Raw genomic sequence first — 23852 nt, 5'->3', positions numbered from 1 at the left:
CGCCTCAGACTACACCTGGGGATGACACATGACAGATCAGTGCGTTCAGGGAAAATGGACCCGAAAAGAGAAGCACCTTCACATCAACCAAAAGGAGATGCTAGCCGTGCAAAAGGCTATTATGACCTTCAAAGACATACTGCATCCAGGCCAGCTATTGATAAGGACAGACAACACCACAGTGATGTGGTACATAAACAAACAGGGGGGAACTCATTCATACCCCCTGTGCAGGCAAGCCATGACCCTATGGAACACAGCACTGGAATTGCAAATTCAACTTCAGGCACAATTCCTGCCAGGGAAGGAAAACACACTGGCAGACAACCTAAGCAGAAATATGACAGATCCACACGAATGGAAGTTGCATCCTCAACTTTTCACAAAGATAACTCAGGCATGGGGACAGCCAGACATAGATCTCTTTGCTACCCACAGAAATTGCCAGTTGAAAAAAATTTGTTCAAGGACCTATCATCCACAGGCCTGGAAAGTGGACGCACTTTCCTTCAATTGGGCAACATTGACAGTCTATGCCTTCCCGCCTCTTACTATGCTGCCCAAAGTTGTATTAAAAGCCAGAGCAGAGAGGCCGAAAATGATTCTCATCGCTCCAGACTGGCCAAGACAACATTGGCATCCGCTCCTGAGGAACCTGACACATTCCCCACCATGGATCCTACCTCTAGTCCCTCTTCTGTTGTCCCAGCACAACTACAAAACCCTTCACAGCCATCTCAAAACTCTAAATCTAGCTGCATGGAGAATTCCTTGATTTCCCAACAGTTTCTCCTCTCCAAGGAGGTTCAGGATGTTATCTTGGAGGCCAGAAGACCTTCTACTAGAAAGGCTTACTCCGCCAAATGGAAACGATTTTGTGCCTGGAATCAAGAAAAGGGACAGAATCCTTGGGTAATAAATATACCTCACATTTTACAGTACCTAGCTGAGATGTTAAACAATGGACTTTCCTTCTCCTCCATCAAGATCCACGCTTCAGCCATTTCTGCACAATACAACACAGATCCTCCATTATTCTCTCACCCTCTCTTAAGGCAGTTCCTCAGAGGGGCAAAGAATTTAAAACCCCCAAGGAAACCACCAGTCCCTGCTTGGGACCTCAACTACGTATTGGAAAAGCTGATCCTTCCTCCCTTCGAGCCAGCTTCTTCAACAGAGTTACAGTACTTGTCATGGAAAACAGCCTTTCTTCTGGCTATCACCTCAGCACGCAGGGTTTCGGAGCTACAGGCCCTCATAGCTGTGCAACCATTCATCATTTTCCATCAGGACAGAGTTTCCTTACGAACCAATCCTACCTTTATGCCAAAGGTAGTATCCAGTGTAGCTTTGAATCAGACTATCCACTTACCTACCTTTTATCCTAGTCCACAAAACAAAGGGGAAAGACTACTACATTCCTTGGACATTCACAGACAACTTCATTACTACTTGGACAGAACAAAGCCATTCAGGAAATCTGAGCAACTCTTTGTGTCCTATGCTGTAGGTGCTCAGGGAAAGGCTGTTTCCAAACAGACAATTTCAAAATGGATAGCCCACTGCATACGTTTTTATTACTCATTCCATGGAAAGACTGTGCCTGCATGCATCAGATCCCACTCCACCAGAGCCACAGCTACCTCTGCAGCCTTCCTCAGCGGGGTCCCTACCAAGGACATTTTGGAAGCAGCCACGTGGAGTTCAGTGCACACTTTCTCCAAGCACTATCACCTCCCACTATACTCAAAATCTAGAGCGGTCTTTGCCATATCAGTCCTGCAGGGCATCCTAGCCCCTCCTAGTTCCACTTAGTGCCTACCACCCTTACTTAGCTTTGGGATTCTACCCATCTGTTATGACTGCAGCTTTATGCACGATGAACATAGTACAGTTTTGTACCTACCATAAATGTAGATGTTCGAGTGCTCATACAGCTGCAGTCCAGGTTTCCCTCCCTCCATCCCCTCTTAGGACAGGCCTTATGACAAACACTTTTCATATAACCTTTTTGGGGTATTCTTTTATGGTGTATTTGCTTGCAACTACTGTTTTTGATTTATCAACATTGCATCTTTGCATAACATTATGTTTGCCTTCCTTCTGGGGGTACCTGACATCTGGGGCAAGAAAAACTGAAGAAAATGGCGTCGGCTGCCTCTTTTATACCCCTGCCGCACTGACATCAGGGAAGAAGCGACGACAACCGACGCCGGACCTAGACTTTGGAGTTCGGCTGACCAAGGACCCGCCTGACGGCAGGATAACCCATCTGTTATGACTGCAGCTGTATGAGCACTCGAACATCTACATTTATGGTAGGTACAAAACTGTACTTTCCCCCTTCTCTCAAGGGTGATTCAGAAAGCGCAATCCTTGGGAAAGCAGGATGATTCTGATTGCCCCACACTGGCCTCGTCAAGTATGGTTCCCCTTCCTTCAACCCTGCCTTGTGGATACTCCTTGGATTCTGGAACCCCTTCCAGACTTACTGACACACGTGTCGGGACAGTTCCTCCCCTCTCTGAGGACACTCCGGCTGACAAGCCTGGCTACTCTACTTCCATCCTTAGTCAGATGTCATAATTTTTCGCCAGATGTAGTCCATATTTTGTTGTCCTCTCATAAACCATCCACTAGAAAAATCTACTTTAGCAAATGGAAAAGATTCTCTATTTGGGCTCATTCCAGAGGCATTGATCCCTACACAGCTCCAATTGATTCCGTTTTGGAATTTTTGTCTATATTGTTCTATCAAGGGCCCGTTTCAGCCACCATCAAAGTTCAGCTGGCGGCTATATCAGACTTCCACGTGGCCAATGAGCCTAGCCATATGGCACACAGACTATGTAAAGCATTCCTTAAAGGTACCCTATTGCTTCGTCCCCCAGTATCACAACCTGCTATGCCCTGGGACCTCAATTTTGTTTTTCAAGTCGTCACTCTTCCACCCTTCGAGCCTGCAGCTACCTGCGAGTTAAAGTTTCTAACATGGAAAACAGCTTTTTTAATAGCTATCACTTCAGTGAGGCGGGTCTCCGAAATCCAAGCCCTTTCCATCAAACCCCCATATTTGATCTTCCATAAAGATAGTCTCCCTTAGACTAAACCCTTCATTCCATCCCGAAGTGGCTTCCCCGTCTAATATAAATCAGTCTATTGTGCTGCCAATTTTCTTCCCCAATTTTTCCAACAAGGCAGAATTCAGATTTCACCAATTAGATGTACATAGACAGTTACGCTTCTGTCTCCATCGGACAAAAGAGATTCGGAAATCTGACCAACTCTGTCTCCTTTTCTGAAAACCGGCTTGGTTCTCCGGTATCCAAGGTCACACTCTTTAGATGGATAGCCAGCTGTATTTCTTTCATTTATCACACAGCAGGTAAAACTTTGCCCTTTCCACCTAAAGCCCACTCCACAAGAGCTGTCTCCACATCCACAGCCTATCAAGCTAGATTGTCAATGGATGATGTGTGCTGCGGCCACTTGGGCTTCTCCTCACACTTTTGTGTCTCATTACAAATTGGACGTGGTTTCCAGGGGCAGAGCTTCATTTGGCTCCACAGTTCTCGGGAGTATTTTCCTATGAGCCACCCAGGTTGTAGGTGCTAGGGGACGCTGTCCCACAGGTAAGAATGTAGGCGAGATAGGACTACATAACATCAAGAAGTTATGTACTCACCATAACGTTCGATGTATGTAGTCCATCTCGCCTCACATTCTTACTTACCCTCCCGCCTGGAGGATTTGGAGGTAAAATTGTATCATGCAGAGAGTCCCTTTGATTAATTTGTTTGGATAATTTGTATGGATGTGTGTTATGTATACAATAACTGAGTTGTTTGCAGCAAACTAGATCTGGGGGATGCGAAGCGGTGTACTATGGGATACCCTCTTAGCCCAGCCAATCAGAGACTTTTGAGCTAGTAAATAGGCCGAGTTGGAGCCGATATTCGGCTCCGAACCCATGGGGTAAGAATGTGAGGCGAGATGGACTACATACATCAAACATTATGGTGAGTACATAACTTCTTGTTATGTAAAATACAAAGTGGTCTGTCTGAGATTTATATTAAAAGACAAAAAAGCATCACTGTGGAATGAAGTTCAACACTAAGGAGCAGTTGTATCAGATGATATGTAGTCTTATCTTGCCTACATTCTTACCCGTGGGTTCGGAGCCGAATATTGGCTCCGACTCGGCCGATTTTACTAGCTTGAAGTCTCTTATTGGCTGTGCTAAGCAGGCATCCCATGGTGCACTGCTCCATATCCCCAGATCTCGTTTGTCGCTCGTGTAGCTAGGACGTGGTCTCACTTGGCTGTGGCTAAGTACCTTCTTTTCTTGATTTAAGAGAAGTTTGATTCAGTCAAAAGCTATTTTCATAGCTATTGTTTAAATCTGTCTAATTTTGTCTGGTGTGTTGGGCTTGTGTTAGGCTTTGTGATTGTGAGTTTTTTTTGTGGTATCCCTCTTACTGTTCCCCAGGCTAGGCCTGTTTCAGTTAGAAGGCCTAGTTCTCCTCTGTTTCCTTCTGTGTTCACCCCAAACCGTTTAAATTAGAGGTTTTGGCTACCCTCTCCTTCTATTCCTGTCCATTGTTTAAAATTGTGCTAGAGTTTGTGTGCGTTTGATCACTGTTTTTGGTGTTTGTTACCTCAGTGTCGTTTCCGCCTTTATAGAGTGAACGCCTGTTCTTGTACTGACTTGGTTTTGCGTTGTGGGCGCAGTAGTTAAAATGTCTAAGGATACAAAGTGGCATAAACCTTCGGGATTTAAAAAGTACTCAAAGTGTTGGGTACAAAATGTCCATAACCAATGGACATTCCATTTGTTTCTACTGCTTAGGAGCCATCCATCTGCAGGAATCCTGCAGCTTTTGTCATGCGTTCAGCCCTAGAGTTCTCCTAGAGAGAAAGAATAAGCTAATCTTAAAGGGACTTTTAAAACCCTCTTTTGAAGAGGCTATGGATTCGGCTTCCAGTGGCAAGTCTAAATCTGGCAAGTCAAAAAGAGATCTCCGGCTCCGTCAGCTTCATCAGAGCCACCGGAGAAAATGTCTAAAACTGCATCGACCTCCTCGGCTCCACTGTCCTCGGGGCCGCAGGAAGGATCGGTATCTATGGAACCAGCATCAGCTCCAATTGTATTGGAACCTCCTAGGAGCCAATCGCCCAGTCTCAAACCTACTTCTCCTGAGAGGAGATCGCATTCTCCATCCCTGTCCTCCAAATCCTCCAGGACCTTTTTGGATGTGGATTGGGTGGTTCAGAGGCTCCTCCTGTCACCGGTTTTGGCAAAATTGTTTTCGGCTCTGGCCCAGTCAGCTCCGCAGCCTGTCCCGACACCTTCTTTGATCATTCCTCCTCCAAGCACATCTCTGTCTTGGGAGCCGGAGTGATGTTCATCGTGCATACAGCTGTAGTAATCACAGATGGGTTTTCTGCCGTCAGGCGGTCCCTCGGTCGGCTGAATTCCAGTGTCTAGGTCCGGCGTCGCTTATTGTCGCTTTCTCTCCTGACGTCAGCGAGGCCGGAGTATATAAGACACAGCCGACGCCATGTTCTTCAGTCTTTTTTGCCACGTGGTGCCCGAAGCAGAAGCAGTTCGCAAGTGCCGGTCAGCCAGCTCCTGAATTACGGAAATATTGGAAACCGAAGTCTTCATTAAAGCTAAGTACCCCGTTGGGGAAACTTTTCTTGCCTCAGACCGATGTCAGAAAAAGTTAATAATTGTATTTCTTGTGGGAAGCAAATACCGCATAAGGATTTCCATTCCCTCTGCATACCTTGTTTAGGCCCCGACCACGACGTCTCGGGCTGTCGCTTTTGCGCTACCTTCAATAAGCGCACTATTAAGCATCGGGCGGAGTTTGCCCAACACTATTTTGGTAAAGCCTTTGATTATAAAATGTCGTCGGATACTCAGACTACCGTTTTGTCCAAAAAACACAAGGACAAGGACCGACACACGAGGCCCGCGGTCCCCGCCGACACCACGCCAAAACAGGCTACACGTGGTCCGGTTCTCGGCGAGACGCCTTTGCAGTCCCTGACTACAGACGACACTCCTTTGGCGGTGTCCTCTGTACCCGAGACCGCAGGTATCTCGGCCCTTTCCCAGACAACCACCGAAGCCTTTGCTAATGTTGAGCCTACTAATGTGGACAGATCCACTTCCACCCATGGTGTCTTTAGACCCTCATTTTCTTTTTCTATTAAGGCCTTTACTAAATCCAAAGCAGCCAGGCATCCCAAGAGGCCTGTTGCACAGGCCTCATCTCCAGGCCCCATGCCTAAAAAACAGATGCTTAAAATGGCTGAGGATTTCATTACTCTTATCAGGGGTTCTCAACCCCCTCCAGACAAGAGACCCAGAGTGGAGGAAGATTCCCCCTCTTCTGATCAGGGCTCCATTTTATCAGAACATTCTGATGTAGAGGAACACTCTTACTCCCCTTTTGAGGATTCGGATGCAGAGCAGTCCATTCCTTCTGTATCTCCTCCTGAGGATTTTTCCTTTGGGGGAAACCTTGCACACTTTGAGGGAACACTTCCATTGGGAAGGCCAAGACTTTTCAGATTCCAAGAAAAGACTTGGGGAATTTCTTTTGTTACCTCAACACAGACCTCTGGCAATACCTCCTGTTTTGGACACACTTGATGATGTTTATTCGGAGGCTTGCCTTAACCCGGATTCCCTGCCTCCTGCACCAGTCAAACCTGATAGGTACTACAGAGTACCTAACTCTCACCAATTTCTCTTCAAAAGCCATAATGCTGACCCTGAAACCATTTCACAAGGCCCCAAGGGATTGAAGGCCTCCACTGCCAAGAATCCCCTTCCTGCAGAAAGAGAGTCAAGATCTTTAGAAAGGTGGGGAAAAAAGGTATATACCTCGGCCACCCTAGCCATGAGGGCCTTAAATTTTCAGTTTCATATGCTTAAATATCAACAGTTCCTGTTATCACAATTAAGGAATAAAATGTCTCAACCTGAACAACCAGATTTGAAGGAGTTACAGGATATGATGCGTAGTGCAGAACAAGTGGGTAAACACACCTTACAATGTGGTTATGATGTCCTAGAGGCCTCAAGTAGAGCGGCTGCTACAGGATCAGTCATTCGCAGACATGCCTGGCTTAGCGAACAAAACTTGCCTGACCATGTGAAAGCTAAACTTCTAGATGCTCCTTTACAAAAGGATGTGCTGTTTGGTACTAATGCTGAGGAGATACTATGGAAAATGGAAGAAAAAACTAAATCTGTGCAAACTGTCAAAGCTTTTTTGCAGGTCTAACCACCACGTTTTAGCAGAAATTGGCCTTCAAAAAACTGGTCCTTTCCAGCCACTGACAAGCCCCAAAGAGGTAGATACAGACGCACAAGGGGCAGAGGACAATCACAAGGATCATATAGAGGCCGACAATGGCAAACTCCAGCACCAAGAGGTGGCGAAGACAGTGCACAACAATACAGGAAGCAAACCCAATGACTCCCTCATTTCCATGCCAAGCATGTCTCAGCTGGCAGCACCTTTGGGAGGAAAGCTAGCATTATTTGCAAGCAATTGGCATATTGTCACAACAGACAAATGGATCCTGGACATTATAAACAGAGGCTACAAATTTCAATTCCACACTCTTCCAAAAATGAGAGGCATGCCAAACCTGCCACAACATCAAAGGGCAGAGGCACAACTACAAATTTCAAAGCTCATAAGCATGAGAGCTATTCAAGAGGTATCTACTCACAAACAAGGTCAAGGTTTTTATTCAAGACATTTTTTGGTACCAAGGAAAGGAACCGACTGGAGACCCATTTTGGACTTATCCATCCTAAACACATTTCTACTCGTACCAAAATTCAAGATGCTCACATTACAGCAGCTTCTTCCCATGCTGGGCAAGGAGTTTTGGCTGGTAACATTGGACCTCAAGGAAGCATACCTGCATGTCCCAATCAGACAAAGCTGCAGTAGATACCTCAGATTTCTTGCAGGTTCAATCCACTATCAATTCTCTGCATTGCCCTTTGGCTTATCTACTGCGCCCAGAGTATTCACAAAGTGCCTGGCATCAGTGATTGCCTACTGCAGACTTCAAGGGATACAAATTTACCCTTATTTGGACGACTGCCTGATCCAAGCGGACAGCAAGCACATACTTTTGGAACATCTGGCATATGTGACACGGTTACTGCATTCTCTGGGATACACAATCAACATAGAGAAATCAAGGCTAACACCATCTCAAAAAATAACTTTCCTGGGTGCCAACTTGGACACACACACCCAGATGGCCTACCTTACGCGAGAAAAACAGGGGCAACTAACTCAGTACTTCAAAATAGTAGCAAAATGTACTAGGCTTACTGCAAGGAAAATCCTGCAGGCTCTGGGATTCATGGCATCTTGCATTCTTTTAATCCCATGTGCAAAGCTGCATATGAGGAAACTTCAATGGTACCTAAAAAACCTATGGTCTCAACACAGTCACAGTTTGGAAACAATAATACCAATAATTCCATGTTTGCAAAAGGAATTTCTATGGTGGGCCCAAGCATGTCAAGCAAACACAGGCCTCCCATTCTGCAAGCCTCAAGCAAAGCAAGTCATCACAACAGATGCCTCAGATTACACCTGGAGGGCGCACATGACGGACAGGTGCATTCAGGGCAAATGGTCCCAAAAGGAAAAGCACCTTCACATCAATCAAAAAGAAATGCTAGCAGTAATAAATGCAATTACAGCTTTCAAGGCATTCCTGCATCCAGGACAATTACTGATAAGAACAGACAACACCACAGTAATGTGGTACATAAACAAGGAGGAACACATTCATACCCCTTGTGCAGACTAGCCATGACTCTTTGGAACTTGGCTCTGGAATGGCAAATCGAACTTCAAGCACAGTACTTGCCAGGATTGGAAAACACGCTGGCAGACAATCTAAGCAGAAATATGACAGATCCACACGAATGGAAGTTGCATCCTCAGGTGTTTACAGAGATAATCCAAGCGTGGGGGAGGCCAGACATAGATCTTTTTGCCTCCCACAGGAATCTTCAACTGGAAAAGATTTGTTCGAGGACCTTTCATCCAAAGGCCTGGAGAGTGGACGCCCTTTCATTCAGTTGGACAGCATGGACAGTTTACGCATTCCCACCTCTGCCTCTTTTGCCCAAGGTGCTTTTGAAAGCAAGAGCAGACAGACCGAAGATGATACTGATTGCTCCCAGATTGGCCAAGGCAACACTGGTACCCGCTTCTGAGGAGCCTAACACATACTCCTCCCTGGTCCCTGCCTCTAATGCCTCTTCTGCTGACTCAGCACAGCTACAAAACTCTTCACAGTCAGCTGAAAACACTCAATCTCGCTGCATGGAAAATTCCTCAACACCACAACAGACCCTACTCTCCAAGGAGGTGCAGGATGTCATTTTGGAGGCCAGAAGGCCATCTACTAGAAAAGCTTACTCAGCAAAATGGAAACGGTTTTGCTCTTGGAATGAGACTAAAGGCCAGGACCCTAGAAAACTGAACTTGCCTCAGGTATTACAGTATCTAGCTGAGCTGCTGAACAGTGGACTTTCATTTTCTTCCATAAAAATCCATGCCTCAGCCATTTCTGCAGAATTCAACACTGATCCTCCTTTATTTTCTCACCCACTCTTACGACAGTTCCTCAGAGGGGCTAAGAATATAAGACCACCAAGGAAACAACCAATACCAGCCTGGGATCTTAATTACATACTAGAAAAATTAACATTGCCTCCTTTTGAACCAGCTGCCTCAACAGATTTGCAATATTTGTCCTGGAAAACAGCCTTCCTTCTGGCTATCACTTCAGCTCGTAGGGTTTCGAACTACAGGCCCTCATGGCGGTGCAGCCCTTTCTCATCTTCCATCAGGACAGGGTTTCCCTTCGTACCAACCTGTCATTTATGCCTCAAGTGGTATCCAGGGTAGCTTTAAATCAAGCCATACACCTACCTACCTTTTACCCCAATCCTCAAAACAAAGGGGAAAGGCTGCTACACTCTTTAGACATCCATAGGCAGCTACGTTATTATTTGGACAGAACAAAGTCCTTCAGGAAATCAGAACAACTCTTTGTGTCCTACACTGTAGGGGCTCAAGGGAAGCCAGTTACCAAGCAGACTATTTCAAAGTGGATAGGCCACTGCATACAGTTTTGTTATTCCTATCATGGGAAATCTGTTCCTACAGGCATCAGATCCCACTCCACCAGGGCAACAGCTACCTCTACAGCCTTCCTCAGAGGAGTTCCTACCAAAGATATTTTGGAGGCAGCCACTTGTAGTTCTGTACATACCTTCACAAAACACTACCACCTGCCTTTATATTCCAAAACTAGAGCAGGCTTTGCCACTGCTGTGTTGCAGGGCATTCTGGCTCAACCCAGTTCCAGCTAGTACCTACCACCCTGTGCGTAGCTTTGGGACTCTACCCATCAGTGATTACTGCAGCTGTATGCACGATGAACATAGTACAGTTTTGTACCTACCATAAATGTAGATGTTCGAGTGCTAATACAGCTGCAGTACAGGTTTCCCTCCCTCCTTCCCCACTTGGTAAAGGCATGGGACCTAACCCCCTCTTCATACAACCTGACTGGGTTATCCTTCTATGGTTTATTTGTTTGCATCTACTGATTTTGGATTATATTGCATTGCATGTATATATATATATATATATATATATATATATATATATATATATATATATATATACATATATATATATATATATATATATATATATATATATATATATATAATTTATGTATTGCCTTCCTTCTGGGGGCTTCTGACATCTGGGGCAAGAAAGACTGAAGAACATGGCGTCGGCTGTGTCTTGTATACTCCGGCCTCACTGATGTCAGGAGAGAAAGCGACAACAACCGACGCCGGACCTAGACTTTGGAATTCGGCCGACCGAGGACCCGCCTGACGGCAGAGAACCCATCAGTGATTACTGCAGCTGTATTAGCACTCGAACATCTACATTTATGGTAGGTACAAAACTGTACTTTTGCAGTCATCTGCAAACTTCGTTGGCTAGAGGCCTTCTGTGTTAGCCTGTATTTCAGGGAAGTAGATACCAAACAGGAGAGGTCCCAGGACTGAACCCTGTGGTACTCCACTTGTCTCTGGTTTGAGGTCAAATTTGGAGTGCGCAACTTTTACATTGTGGGTTCTGTCAGTGAGCCAGTTGGCAACCCATCTTGTGACATAGGGATTTATACCTAGTTTAGTGAGTTTAGCTATAATTCCTAGCTGTAATTATGAATGGTGTCTGATGACTGTCTTTATCTTTCTGTATTTACATTGCAGCCTTACAGTTTCTTTATGTGCCATCTACAGAGTCTCTATCCAGAAGCTGAGTGCCGTTAATGGTTTATTCTTTGCTTTTGCAACTGCTGTCTTAGCCTATTTGTTAGCCAACTAGTATTCCTCCTTAACTCATCTCGGTCTTTCTTTCTATCTCCAACATTTTCATTTACTCGTTTCTTTTGCTAACTTCCTTGACTTCTGCATTGCACCAGTACATTTCGTTATGTACTTTATTTCCAAACATGGCTGTACTGCACATCTGTTCTGTAGTCCTTACACAGGCTGTTTTGAGATGCTGCCCTTTTTCTTCAACTCCACCCATCACCTTTTCTTGAGGTGCTGGAGCCCTGAGTATTATCTTGAACTCTTGTGCTTTCACAATAATTAACTTTGGGTCTTCAGTCTACTCACTGACTTTATAGCTTTATTTGACCACTGCTTGCAGCTGACTGTGACCATCAGTGATTTGTGCTGTGTGCTGACTTTTCACTGTGGAAGACTTTGCCACCACTGATTCTACCCCAGTTCCCTTTCCTTACTAGGAGGAAGTCTACTTGAGTTGAGTGTTGGCCACTTCTGTGATTGTCTGTCTAGAATGTCCTGTCCTTTATTCCTTTTATCCCACCTATGTGGACTCGTACAGTCCCTCATACTCTATCTCCTGATATGAGCATTCAAGTGCCCCCATGATCCACACTAACTGATGTTTGACTTTATATAGTAGGTCTTACATCTACTGCCTAATGGTCTGTTCCTCATCATCACAACCCTGCTGTGTAGTACCAGCAGACATTATGAATATTGCTCAGTATTTACATTTGAGTTTGATTGGCATAATTGCATCACTAATTCTGATGACATCCCTTTCTGTCTTCAGACAAGACTTCCTCACCACAAATCTCACACCATTTTTTAGTAGTTTGCTGCACCACCCTCCCACCTTGTTCAGTGGATACACAGGATCTCCATTTTCCTCCATTCCCTCATGTCATCCACTTCCAAGCTGAATCCTGTTAGTGAACATATAGCAATCCTCAGTTCACATTTAGCTGGTTGATTAGTTTTGCATCCAGCTTTTAGTCAACAGAGCTAGCTATACCAGTTAATCCAGGCTGGGCAACTGGCTGGAAAGAATGTTAGTGATCCAGTGTGATATGGTGTGCACGCACTGGCTAATAGAGATACATTGACCCCTTCCACTGATGACATGGGTCCCTGGTGTAGATCAGAGTAGGCAAAGTCCTCAGCCTACGTATCACCAGCAAATCCCCTATACCCATTTTTGGTGACACTTGAACTGATCAAATCACTTTAAGCCAGTTGTTACGCCATCGAGTGGCTAGCCTTGATACTGCCCATAGTCTGTGATCTGTTTTCTCGCTGGAGGATATTATGCACACAGTCAATCCCTAAAGCAGGTGGTCTACACAATTCGTCCAACAGGGGCCAACTAGGTACTGTGCTTTGAGGTGAAAACAATCCAGCATGTTTTTGGAAGGTGGGATGAACTTGAGGCATAAGGAAAGCATTCAAACTCATTGCAGGCATTAGTCAGAGGCCAGGATGAAACCTTTGATTTTATGCATGGGAAGTAGACATCTTAACCATTGTGCCAACTGTGCTTTGCTTTTCTGTACATAAAAATGCAACATTTATTCCTAGCCTTTTTGATGATTTCTTGATTGTCTTTGAAACTGCTTAAGCAAATGACAGTTGCTTTCTGCATTTAACCTGAAGTGACTGGCTTTGTCATTTACTTTCTCTGGGTATGCAGTCATATCTTAAGCTGGTAAAAGTGGTTATAGTTACTTTTCACTGTCTTCTACAGCGCCAAGCAATCATACATTGTTTCATCTGTTTGTTCTCTTGTCGTCCTTTTTTTATTTAAATATTTAACATAAGATTTATTCAATGCATTTATTACTGAATGTCCTCTTTAAAAATATTTTAATATGTAGCTTTTCTCCCCTGTTTATATAAACCCAGTTGGGCAAACCCAGTAAACAAAAGCAAAGGTGAAATAAACTTTTTTAGGTCAGAAACTTGTTTTCTGTGTGCAAGTTTGCAGGCAGGATAGCTAATAGTAATTTTCAGTTTTTGCCACTTTAATATCAGTGACTGATATTGTAGATGTAAGGTATATGTAATGCTATTCTGCACTTTTCTGGAAAAAAATACTGTCTTAAATTGCCATTACTGCATTTGCGATATCAGCAATGGTAATGTTTAATTTCTGAAGCTTTAGATAATTGCTGCTCTGAGGAGGCAACAACTTCCAGTATACAACCACTTTGTGACTGTTAATTTAAAAGCAAAAAACTGGTCAGTAGTTGAACCACTTTATTATATCAAGATCTGCAGGTAGATTTGGTAGCTTTGGAGACCATAAGCTGTATGTCCTAAGAGTTGCAAAAGAGAGAAGCATTTAACCTTCGAAGAGGATTTTTTCCATATGTCACATATAGTAAATTACAAAGTTTGTGGTAAAAGAAAGCAAGTTTATCGTGTGTGTGTGTGTGGGGGGGGGGGGGGGTATTGCTAGAGTGAAAATCTAGCTAGCTGTTCCTACTTTGGCCAGCTTCTTGGCGTAATCTCTCCCTATGTCTTGTATAGGTTCTACCAGAGTCTGAGACTAGAGCCACAAATTGGTGAGGATGTGGTACTCCTTGTAATTAAACATGTCAGTAGGATTCTTATAGCATCTTCTCCCATTTCCTCCCAGCAGGATAATCGGCGTTTCTTACAGGGAATGTTCTCAAGCTCAGGATTGATGTACTTCACCAGACCCTCCCACTTCTACGTGAATCAGTCAGAATATTGCATCAGTACTTGATAGAGTTGTCTGTAGTAGTAGCAATCAGTACTAATTTGGGTATTCAGCCTTCTTTGGGAGGCAAAGTGCAGCTTTCTTCCATATTTCATACTGGGGGGAGGGGGTATTGATTCCAACAAACCTGTTAATGAGCCTGCTTCTAAGTAGCAAAACCTATCCTGCTGGGCTGGTTCTATATAAACCAGCCTTATACAGTCTCTATGCCCTGTATAGACTCCCACTACTTCAGTGTCCACTGCTTATTTTGGTTTTCTTTTTTAAGCTAAATATTTGCTGGCAAACCTTTCAGGCTCATCACCTACTGAGTATTAGGTCTGGAGCAAGGATCAAATCTGTGGGCAGAGGTGGCCAAAACTAAGTTCCACTAACTGAGCAAGCAGACTAAAGCATTTCCATGCAGTGCTACCTCAACATTTCTTGCCACTGCAGTTCAAATACTACCCAGAAAGCCATTAAACTCTGAATTTAGCCGAGATGGTATAAAACCACTGGACTTATTCTTCATAGGTTCATAGATAGCCATTTTAAGCCTAGCCAATTGTCCCTTGTGAGACTCAAACCCTGTACCTTGTGTTTGTAAGGCAAATAACTTAACCATTAGGTCACCCTCCCAACCCCTCACTTAGAAAGGAATGTTAACTGCATTCCAAAATGTCAGGAAATATGATCTCGTAATAGAGGCTTGTGGAAGATTAACAATTTCTCTGGGTGATCACTCTCCATCCTTACTCAGTGTAGGCCATTTACCTGATTCAAAATTTATTGCAGAGCATTTTCTCATTTCATCACACTCAACATCTCCTGGGATCCAGTGTCTCTGCTGAGGCCATTTTTGGTTTTGAAAGGGATTTGTAGTTTAAACTGGTTACCTTGTCTAACATCAGTAAATGGCTGTAGAATTTTTTCTTTTGACACATGGCCATACGGTGAAGACAGTCTCAGACAACCCATATTCAGCTAGTGGCAGGAGCACTGGAAGGACTAGGCAGGAAAGAATGGGGGTGAGAGGTCAACACTGGCTATCACCTATCCTGATGTGGGAATGTGACTTTATAACTGTATTGGTGACAACTGCATGTGTAGGTATGTCACTTGAAGCAAAGTGTGTCATGCACATTTGTAAGCAGCGCATTGCAGACTCTGCATGTGCAGCAGCATACATGCATCTCCTGGATGCAGCCAGTTGTGTAGCATGTAAACCACAGAGGATGGTGATAGGGCAGTGTGCAGTTTTCCTCCCTACCATCTGACCATTGCCTAGAGAGGGTAAAACACATGTAATGTGTAATGCATGAATATGATAAATGTTAGCATGTTTTTTCTTTTCTATTAATGTATACGTGCCTTTGTTGTAATCAATAATTTTTACAAAGGTGTTCCCCTTTATGTCCTGAGCTTCACAGCTTTAAACTGATTCTCTGGTTACTGGTGTGGCATACTTTTCAAAGTTATTCTCTAAAACAGTCCTCTCTTGGCCCAGTATTGTCTGGTGTTCCAATAAGACTCTATCCTTGGATGATATGTATTTGTTTTATTACATTAATACCTTCAGCTTTTCCCGTCATACTTTATGCTAATAGCATTTGTTATCTGGGAATTTGGCACTTCATCTGAGAACATACATAAATCACTTAATTCTACCCTCATATGATTGTGTCAGATGTAAAAAGCAGGAAACAGTAAAAATCTCAAAAGAACAGAAAACATGGATTTTGGCCGTCAGAAAAGCTTTAGCTATGCAGTGAAATCTGGAACCTTCTTGATTATGGAGATGGACTTCTATAGGCTTTAGACTCTGTAAAATGTCATGGGGTCTGTCTGGCGAAATCCATGACGGACTTTCTCCACTCATATCCACAATACTAGAAATAGAATTACATCATTGCTCTAAGTACAACATTATTTCCAACCTACCGACTAAACAGAGGATTGCCATTGGTAAGAGAGTAATTGTCAAGTCGTGAATATTCCCTTCATAACATTGGCACTACTTTTTCACTGAAATCTGCAAAAAAAAGAAAAGAAAAAAAGAAACACTACAGAGTGAACTAAATCACATGTACAGTTTCATTGTCAATGAGCAAAAGATTCCTTAGTGGCCAGCTTTTGATCGCACATAATCTTACTCTTTTTATTAGCAGAAGTATGCAAAATACTTTTTGCTTTGACTAAAAGTATATTTTTACACAGACTAATCTCGGATATTTTGGATGCACTGCAGTGGTACTTAACATTCCATTTTATTCCATTGTCAGAGCTTTCTCTTACCTAGGTCCATCTGTATGGAACTCACTGTCAAGCACGGTTTGTTAGCACACTTTTCTTTTCTCAGTAATCCTCTTAAAGTGTACCTGCTGCATCAGGAAGAATGTAGGGGTACCAAGGCTGTAATTTAAATACCTACTTATTTTCTGACTTTGTCTGCAGCACAACAGTCACTGTAGTATATCATGAATAGTTTTAAATTTTATGCATGCATTTCTAAATTTTTTTTCTTTTTACATTATTGCTATCTGTACATTACTAAGTTATATTTTTTTCTAGTAATTTAACATATTAAATTTACATTATCTTTAACTTGGTCAGTACTGAAAATGACTTTGGTGATCTTGTTCATTAACCCCATTAAGTAAGTAACTGTCTGAGATGCATTAAGTTTTAGGGGCGCACAGTATATGCAAGTCTGTCATCTAGCACAATTTCTCCTCTTGCCTAAACTGTTACTGTAGCTAAAGATCAAGTTTTAATGACTTATTAAATATGCCACTGAAATTTGTCTGATGAGCAAAAAACATGGTTAACCTGTCTTTCCTCATTTTATCTCTAGGAAGCAATTAATTTGCTGGAGCCAATGACAAATGATCCTGTAAACTATGTGCGACAGGGAGCTCTTATTGCCTCTGCAATGATCATGATCCAGCAGACAGAGGTCATCTGCCCAAAGGTGAGCGAGTTAGGTCTGTCTGATCTGCTTATCACAGTTGATAAGGTTTTTAAGTGAAGAGGAGAATTGTAGTCTCCGACACCGAACACATTAAGTTGAAGTTAGCAAAAGCGCTGTCACTTACTCAGTGATTTTATTTTAGCAGATGATATTTCAAATGGACTACTGGAACCTTGCAAGTGAGCACTGTATCAGAAGTTTGGAATTTTGTCTGAAACTCTCTATACCCTTCTATAAGTTGGCATCCTCCTTATAATAATAGCAGTGAGAAACTGTTCCATATATGCACGTATTTAATGTCTGTGGAAATGCATACTTTTCAAAAGATGCCTTCAAGGGCATCATGCTTATTCCTTCCCATAGCAGTCAGACTTTTTGTGATGTTTCAAATGTAAAATTAAATGTAGGTGTTTGGAATGGCATTTTTTCCCTTTTTGCCCTAGAAACTAAAAACACAAAGCTGACATCCAAAAATCCATTTTGTGCTGAGCTGCAACCTAGGATGCCAGAGTAGGTACTTCAAGGATGTCCTTCATTTGATTGATGTTTCTGTAGCTTTATATAGGTCACCTTGGTAATGTAGGCACATTTTCAGCACATTACTGCACTTCAGTGCAGTCCTATTCTGTAACCTGGCTTTTGTATGAAAATAAAATATTGTACTAGCCTAGGACTACTGTTGCTTGTGGCCATCTTCCTAGGATGTATATACAAAGTCATTTAAACATTATTTCAAATCTGTTTTCCCCAGCCTGCAAGGTGTTTCTCAGTATACCAAACATGTTTTTATGCATTTTTAAATGTGTCTTTATTTTGAAACATGTCATTACACGCGCAGGCAATGAAAATGATTCTTGTAGAACCGCTAGTAACATTGACATTCACAGGAGAGACCACCTCATTTCTGACAATGGTACTGTGATTATCTTTGTTACTTTACTTTATCGGAGGTGTGATTGTTATTACAGTAAATGATTTCCCAGTGTATGGTACTGTACCACAATGGCCATTGTTTTATTTCTGTAGTTAGTTTTGTACATTGATTGGGTAATCTGAGTGATAGTGATTGGTGCTCTTCATATTGTCCAGTGTTGTGTTGTTGAAAACTTTGTGGGACCCAACGTACACCCTAACTTTGAGCTTTTGCACCCTTCCCCCTCCTGGCCAGGCAGACACCCTCCCACCTAGACAATCAGCCTAGGATTTTCAGATAAGTACCCCTCTATAAACCTTTTTGTCTTTATGTTTTAATGCAGAATTATACTTTTCATAGTTTGTCAGACATCAGCTAACTTTCATAGGTGCGTTTCATGTAGGAAACAGATCTCTCAAAAACATTCCACACACAGTTTGTTCTGTTAGAGGTCTAGGCGCAATATCCCCAGTTGTCCTTGCTGTTTTTTATTCAACTTAAATATCATTAAGTAAAGTGCCAACAATCTCAGTCATTATTTGAACCCAAGAAAGTTGTTGCTTCTTGACAAGGGCTGCCATGGCATTGGCCAAACCTGCCATAGTTGCATCAAAAAAAAGAAGGCAAGAGGACTGCTGTCATTAGAAGAATGTAAGAGAGGAAGTCATTATCTAGTCAGATGCCAGAGATCTCCTTAGGGTGGAGGTCATTGGGAACGGTGAGGTGCTTTTGCAGCCCTGCCTGACATTTACAGATTGCTTGGAATCTTCTTGCATTGCTCCTCACGAGACTGCCATATGCTAAGATGATTGGATGTCTACACAGGCCAAAATCAGGTTGTAGGGTGATCTTAATGGCTGCCTGCATGCTTCTTGTTTTGACATGTGAATCTTCTGTGGGTGAGGGTGGTATTCCCTGTGTGTTGCTGTACAAGGATGTCCTATGTCCTGATATTGAAGTCTTTAGTGTCAGCCCACCTCTGGAGATTTCTTAGGTGAACCATTCCAATATCCAGGCTCCTAGCATCCAGGTAATAGATGTCTGCCATATTGCCTCAGCATGAGGTGGGTGGGCCTCCATCCCTTCCTGCTTCCGGGCATCATTTCTGTAGATTTAAAGCAGCTGGATCAGGATTTTGTCCATTTTTTAAGAAATTGCAGACATTTTCAGAAAGAGTTATTGCCAGGGGGCTCAAGCTTTAAGAGTGGAAGGGAGACGTTTTGTACCCAAAGCAGAAGTCATGCAGTTTTTCCTCCGGTAGAAAACAAATGCTTAAGATGTGTTGAGAGAGAGAGAGAGAGGTAATTGAGAACATGTGTTCTAAGAATGAAAACAGTTGGCAGATTTTAAACATTCCCTACAAAAGTGTGTTATCAGAAATTTGGGGGAGCAAATCCTTATCAGTAATTAAGTGCTTCTTTTGAGCTGGGATATTGGTAGTGAATTGTCTAGACATAGTAAGATCTTAATAAGTTTAATACTATTGGCTGCCAAAAAGCAATTTGCTAGAAAATCTAAATCTAAACCAGTTGTAATTGAAATACTGAATATTATGAAGGAGATAAATGAAGCTGAGGTGGGATTCTTAGAAAAAGTGTAAATTAAATAGAATTAAATAGAATCTGTAGGAAGAATACACACACAATACTGTTCAAGACGGGGAGGGTAAGGTTTAAAAGAACGAAGGAATTGAACATTTTTTGTAAAGTTGGAGTGAGGAGTAATTGTTAAAATTTGTATACTGCATAAATACATGTTGCCTTGGTTTGGTTACTTTTACATTGTACAACTATTTTGTCATGCTTCGACTGTTCTATGAAGTCCTTATCCTTTCCCTCAAGACAAAGCTAATAAAGACATCCTAATAGGAGGGCCTGTTACAGGGAGAAAAATGGCAAGAACAAAAATGATTGTCTGGAGGCCCTATGATTCATCAAGTCCCCACCACCACCAAGTCAAGTCTGTTGTCCTGCAGCACTTTTCAGCTCAGACGGTTGCGGTTGACTGAGCCTTACATGTTACAAAAGGGGGGAAAAAGTGACAGTAGACACCTAGGTACTAAAAATTTTACTTGAAGATACAGACTGCAGTTTTAAAAAAGTATCAAGAAACCTCCCAGTCTGCAGAGAACAAAGACTGTGCAAGCCTTCTTTTGACAAAGGACCAGTGACACAGCCAGAAAAAGAAGAAAGATTTTACTCGTGGTTGTTTTGTTACCAAGAAACAAAAGCCCTTGGAGACTAATCTTAGATCTATCAAAACAAAAAAAAGTTCCTAAAAGTTATGAAGTTCAAAATGTTAAACTTGCAAACTCTCCTTCCTCAACCCTTTGTAGCAACACTGGATCTAAACAATGTCTGCCTTCAGATACCCATAGTCAAAGTGGATAGGCAATACCTTAAGATGTCCCTCTATTCTACTGTTGCAGTATTCTTAAAATAGGGGTTTCCCCGCCTTGGGCAGCCCGACGTCTGGCCAGTGTACCAAAGCCTTTTACTATCTAAGGTACGTAGTATGCTCCTCGCGTACATAGGGCATAAAAGAAACGTCTGGACATACCATCCTCAGAACGTCTCTGCCGCCAGTCCAAACACCTTTTTTGTTGCTTGGTCTGCTCACCCAAGTCGTTTGTTGGTGTATCAAGCCATTCAGATAAGTGCCTCATTGGGGTTTTCTTTTCTTGCTTAGTTCTGTTTTTTGCTGTGGGTTTTTTTCATGCTATCCAGAAAAGGCAAGTGCCAGTGTGGGAGACAGATTCCACATAAAGATAGTTCCGACCACTGCTTGTGTAGCATATGGCCTACTCAAGATCATTAAACTTGCAGTATTTGTCAGGCCTTTGTGCCTAAGACTTTACGTAGTTATCTGTCTTCTCTTGCTATTTATTTTGAAAATCAGCGTCTCAAACTTTTATCGAAAGATGCTACGGAGGCTACTTCTAGGCCTGATATTGAGTCTTTGCTGAAAAGGAAAGCGACAAAAAAACAAGGTTGTACTCTTCTGTGCTTCATACATCAGCCATTTCTCTATAGGCTGCTGAAAGCCCAGAGGGTTCGCCTAGATCTGGGGTTGGATTCTTCTGCTGGGACCACTTTGGAGGCCACAGTAGATCCGATTATAGGCACGTCCTCAGCAGCATTGCAGACATCCATTTCAGACAGTCAGGAGGGGAGCCAAGACTTACAATAACTGAAGGGCCTGGGGGAGGGGGGGTGTCCTCAAATTCTGCTGAGGAAGGAAGTTCCAATGACAGTAATAGTGTAGGCCATCAGGTCCTTCTACTTTTCATAAAGCTGCCGTACAATTAAAGAAAAAGCAAAAAACAAAACATGTTTCATCTCACAGGGACCCTCAAAGTGAGTGGCAGAATTTCATCCAGGACTTTAGTGCCCTTTACGGCTCTAAAGCCTCCTTCGGGGGTCCTCTTTTCCTGGTCTACCTTGGACATTTTCCCCTCACAAGAGGCCAAGGGAGCAGGACTCTGTTGATGGAAGAGGTTTCCTTAGATGAGAAATCCGTGGCCTATTCCACCTAAATCCTGCCACCTTTGGAATATGCTTCTCCTGAAGATGAAGGGGAATCTTCTAGTCCAGAATCTCCTGAGGAGGAGATTGCCTTTGGGGATTCTGTTGCTAAGATTAGGGAGTGTACTTCAAATGGGCTTGCTCCCAAATTTCAGATGTGCAAAAGAGATAGCTCCTGCAGATGGAGTCTCTTTCTCCATCTTCTGTGCCTCCAGTTTTACCTGCTTTACTGGATGTCTTCTCAGCATCTCAGGCTCCTACTTTCTCAGCCAACTGCTCCTGAGAAGTCTGACTGCTTCTACAAAGTGCCTCAATGATTGCAAATTTCTGTACAAGTGCCCATCTGCTGACACTTCGGTGGTCTCTCTGACTTTAGATTAGCCTTCTAAATTGCTGTCAACCACTAAATTCTTCCCTCTGCTAAGGAAAGCAGGCAATGGAAAGAAGGTCTATACTTCTGCCACTCTTACTTTTTGTGCTTTTAATTACCAGACTTTTATAACTAGATATGTTTTGGCCCTCCAGTCTCAAGCTTCTCAAACTATTTCTGATCTAACAAAATCTGAAGGAAAAAATTTTGTGTTGTCTTTTTTAGGGGCTTCTCAGGTGGCTCGCTATTCCATTAAGTGCAGTTACAATGCAGCAGAAGCATCATCTACAGCTGCTGCTTCAGGATGTGTATTGAGGAGTTATTCCTGGCTAAGGCTTTAGCCTCTGCCAGATGAGATAAAAGCTAAATTGTTGGATGCTCCTATAGACAACAGTGGCTTGTTTGGTACTGCTGCTAATGACTTGTTCAAGTCTCTGCAGGAGAAAGGCAAGGAATTACAGGACTTGAAACATGAAACTTTTGGCGTCCCCTGTGCATAAATTTCAAAGGAATTACCCTTCCAAGCCAGCTTTTGTTTGGAAACTGTCTCGTCATCCTCCTAAAAATAAGAAAAGTGGACAGAGGCCACCTCTACCTAAGACTACTGGGGTGGCTTCTGCACAGAAGCAGCCCTTTCTTGACAAACCTGGTAGTATCTGTCACTCTTTTCTCAGCCTCATTCCTCTCTCACTTCGTCTCTCTCTCTCTCCCTCTGTCTCTTCCAGTTTGGTCAAGCATTATCCAAGACTCATGGGTTCTTTCACTAATTCAAAAAGGATATTTCATGGTTTAGAAATATCTTCCTCTTTCATGGGCATCCCTCAACCACCTCAGGAACTGCTGCATTTGTTCCCAGAGATGCTTCCAGAATTGTTACATCAGGGAACTATTCAACAGGTTCCACAGGATCAGAGAGGGAAAGAATTTTATTCAAGAAAGTTTTTGGTTCCCAGAAAGGAGGATCCTTGGAGACCCATTCTGGATCTTCTCTCATCTAAACACTTTCCTAAAGATGCCTTCCTTTCGCATGCTATCTCTACCAACTTTGTTCCATTTACTTCTTCCTAAGGCTTTCATGGCCTCTCTGGACATAAAGGATGCTCACCTTCACATACCTATTCATCCCGTTTACAGGACATTTTTACGTTTTTTTCTGTTGCTTCTTGGCATTTTCAGTTTTCTGCTTTGCCCTTTGGCCTTTTTTTTTTTACTGGCCCAAGGGTATTTGCTAAATGCCTAACTCCTGTGATTGCTTTTTGCAGATTTCAAGGCCACGTTTTTCCTTACCTAGATGATCTCCTGTTTCAGGCAATTCCTCCAGAGATCTTACTGCAAAACCTTCACTTTGCCATTACTCTTTTGCAAAGTCTGGGGTTCACAATAAACTTCCAGCATCTCTAACACCTTCTCAAGATCATGTCTTCCTAGGATGCAGGATTCAGACAGTACCTATGCTGGCATCCCTGCCTCTGCCAAAGGCTTTGATTCTCATTGTCTTTTTTTCAAAATATTATTCCTCTGATTTCTGTCACAGCCAGAGAGTTTGAGATTTATGGCATCCACCATCCCTATGTTACTTTTAGGCAAGCTCCACATGAGCAAATTTCAATGGTCTATGAAATCAGTTATGTCAGCAACATTCACATCACCTAGAATTTGCAGTTCCTCTTCTCATTGGTGGATTCAGCAGTTGTCTCTGAGTCCAGGCCTTCCTTTTCACCCCCCTCTTCCATCTCAAGAACTGTTCACAAATGCCGCAGAGATAGGATGGGGAGCAGCCTTTGGCACAATGAGAGTGCAGGGGGTCTGGTTTAATCTTCAGCAAAAAGAGCACCCCTACTGGCTCTTCAAGCCTTTCAACCTGTTCTCTGTCCAGGCCCTCTCCAAGTGTTTACAGATGAAAAAA

The 23852-nt window shown here is 42.9% G+C and overlaps 1 protein-coding gene across 1 annotated transcript in view; it reads left to right on the top strand.

The window, feature by feature from the left end:
* The window catches only part of PSMD1 (proteasome 26S subunit, non-ATPase 1), a 2664479-nt gene that overhangs the window by 1890445 nt on the left and 750182 nt on the right, over window positions 1-23852 (top strand). Inside the window, exon 18 of the mRNA XM_044070690.1 lies at window positions 17023-17139. Within this exon, the coding sequence (XP_043926625.1) occupies window positions 17023-17139 (117 nt within the window). The remainder of the gene's footprint in view (window positions 1-17022; window positions 17140-23852) is intronic.

The sequence above is a fragment of the Protopterus annectens genome, chromosome 4.part1 (assembly GCF_019279795.1).
Source record: "Protopterus annectens isolate FY-2018-M chromosome 4.part1, PAN1.0, whole genome shotgun sequence".
Lineage (NCBI taxonomy): Eukaryota > Metazoa > Chordata > Ceratodontiformes > Protopteridae > Protopterus > Protopterus annectens.
This window is presented reverse-complemented; position numbering and strand designations above follow the sequence as displayed.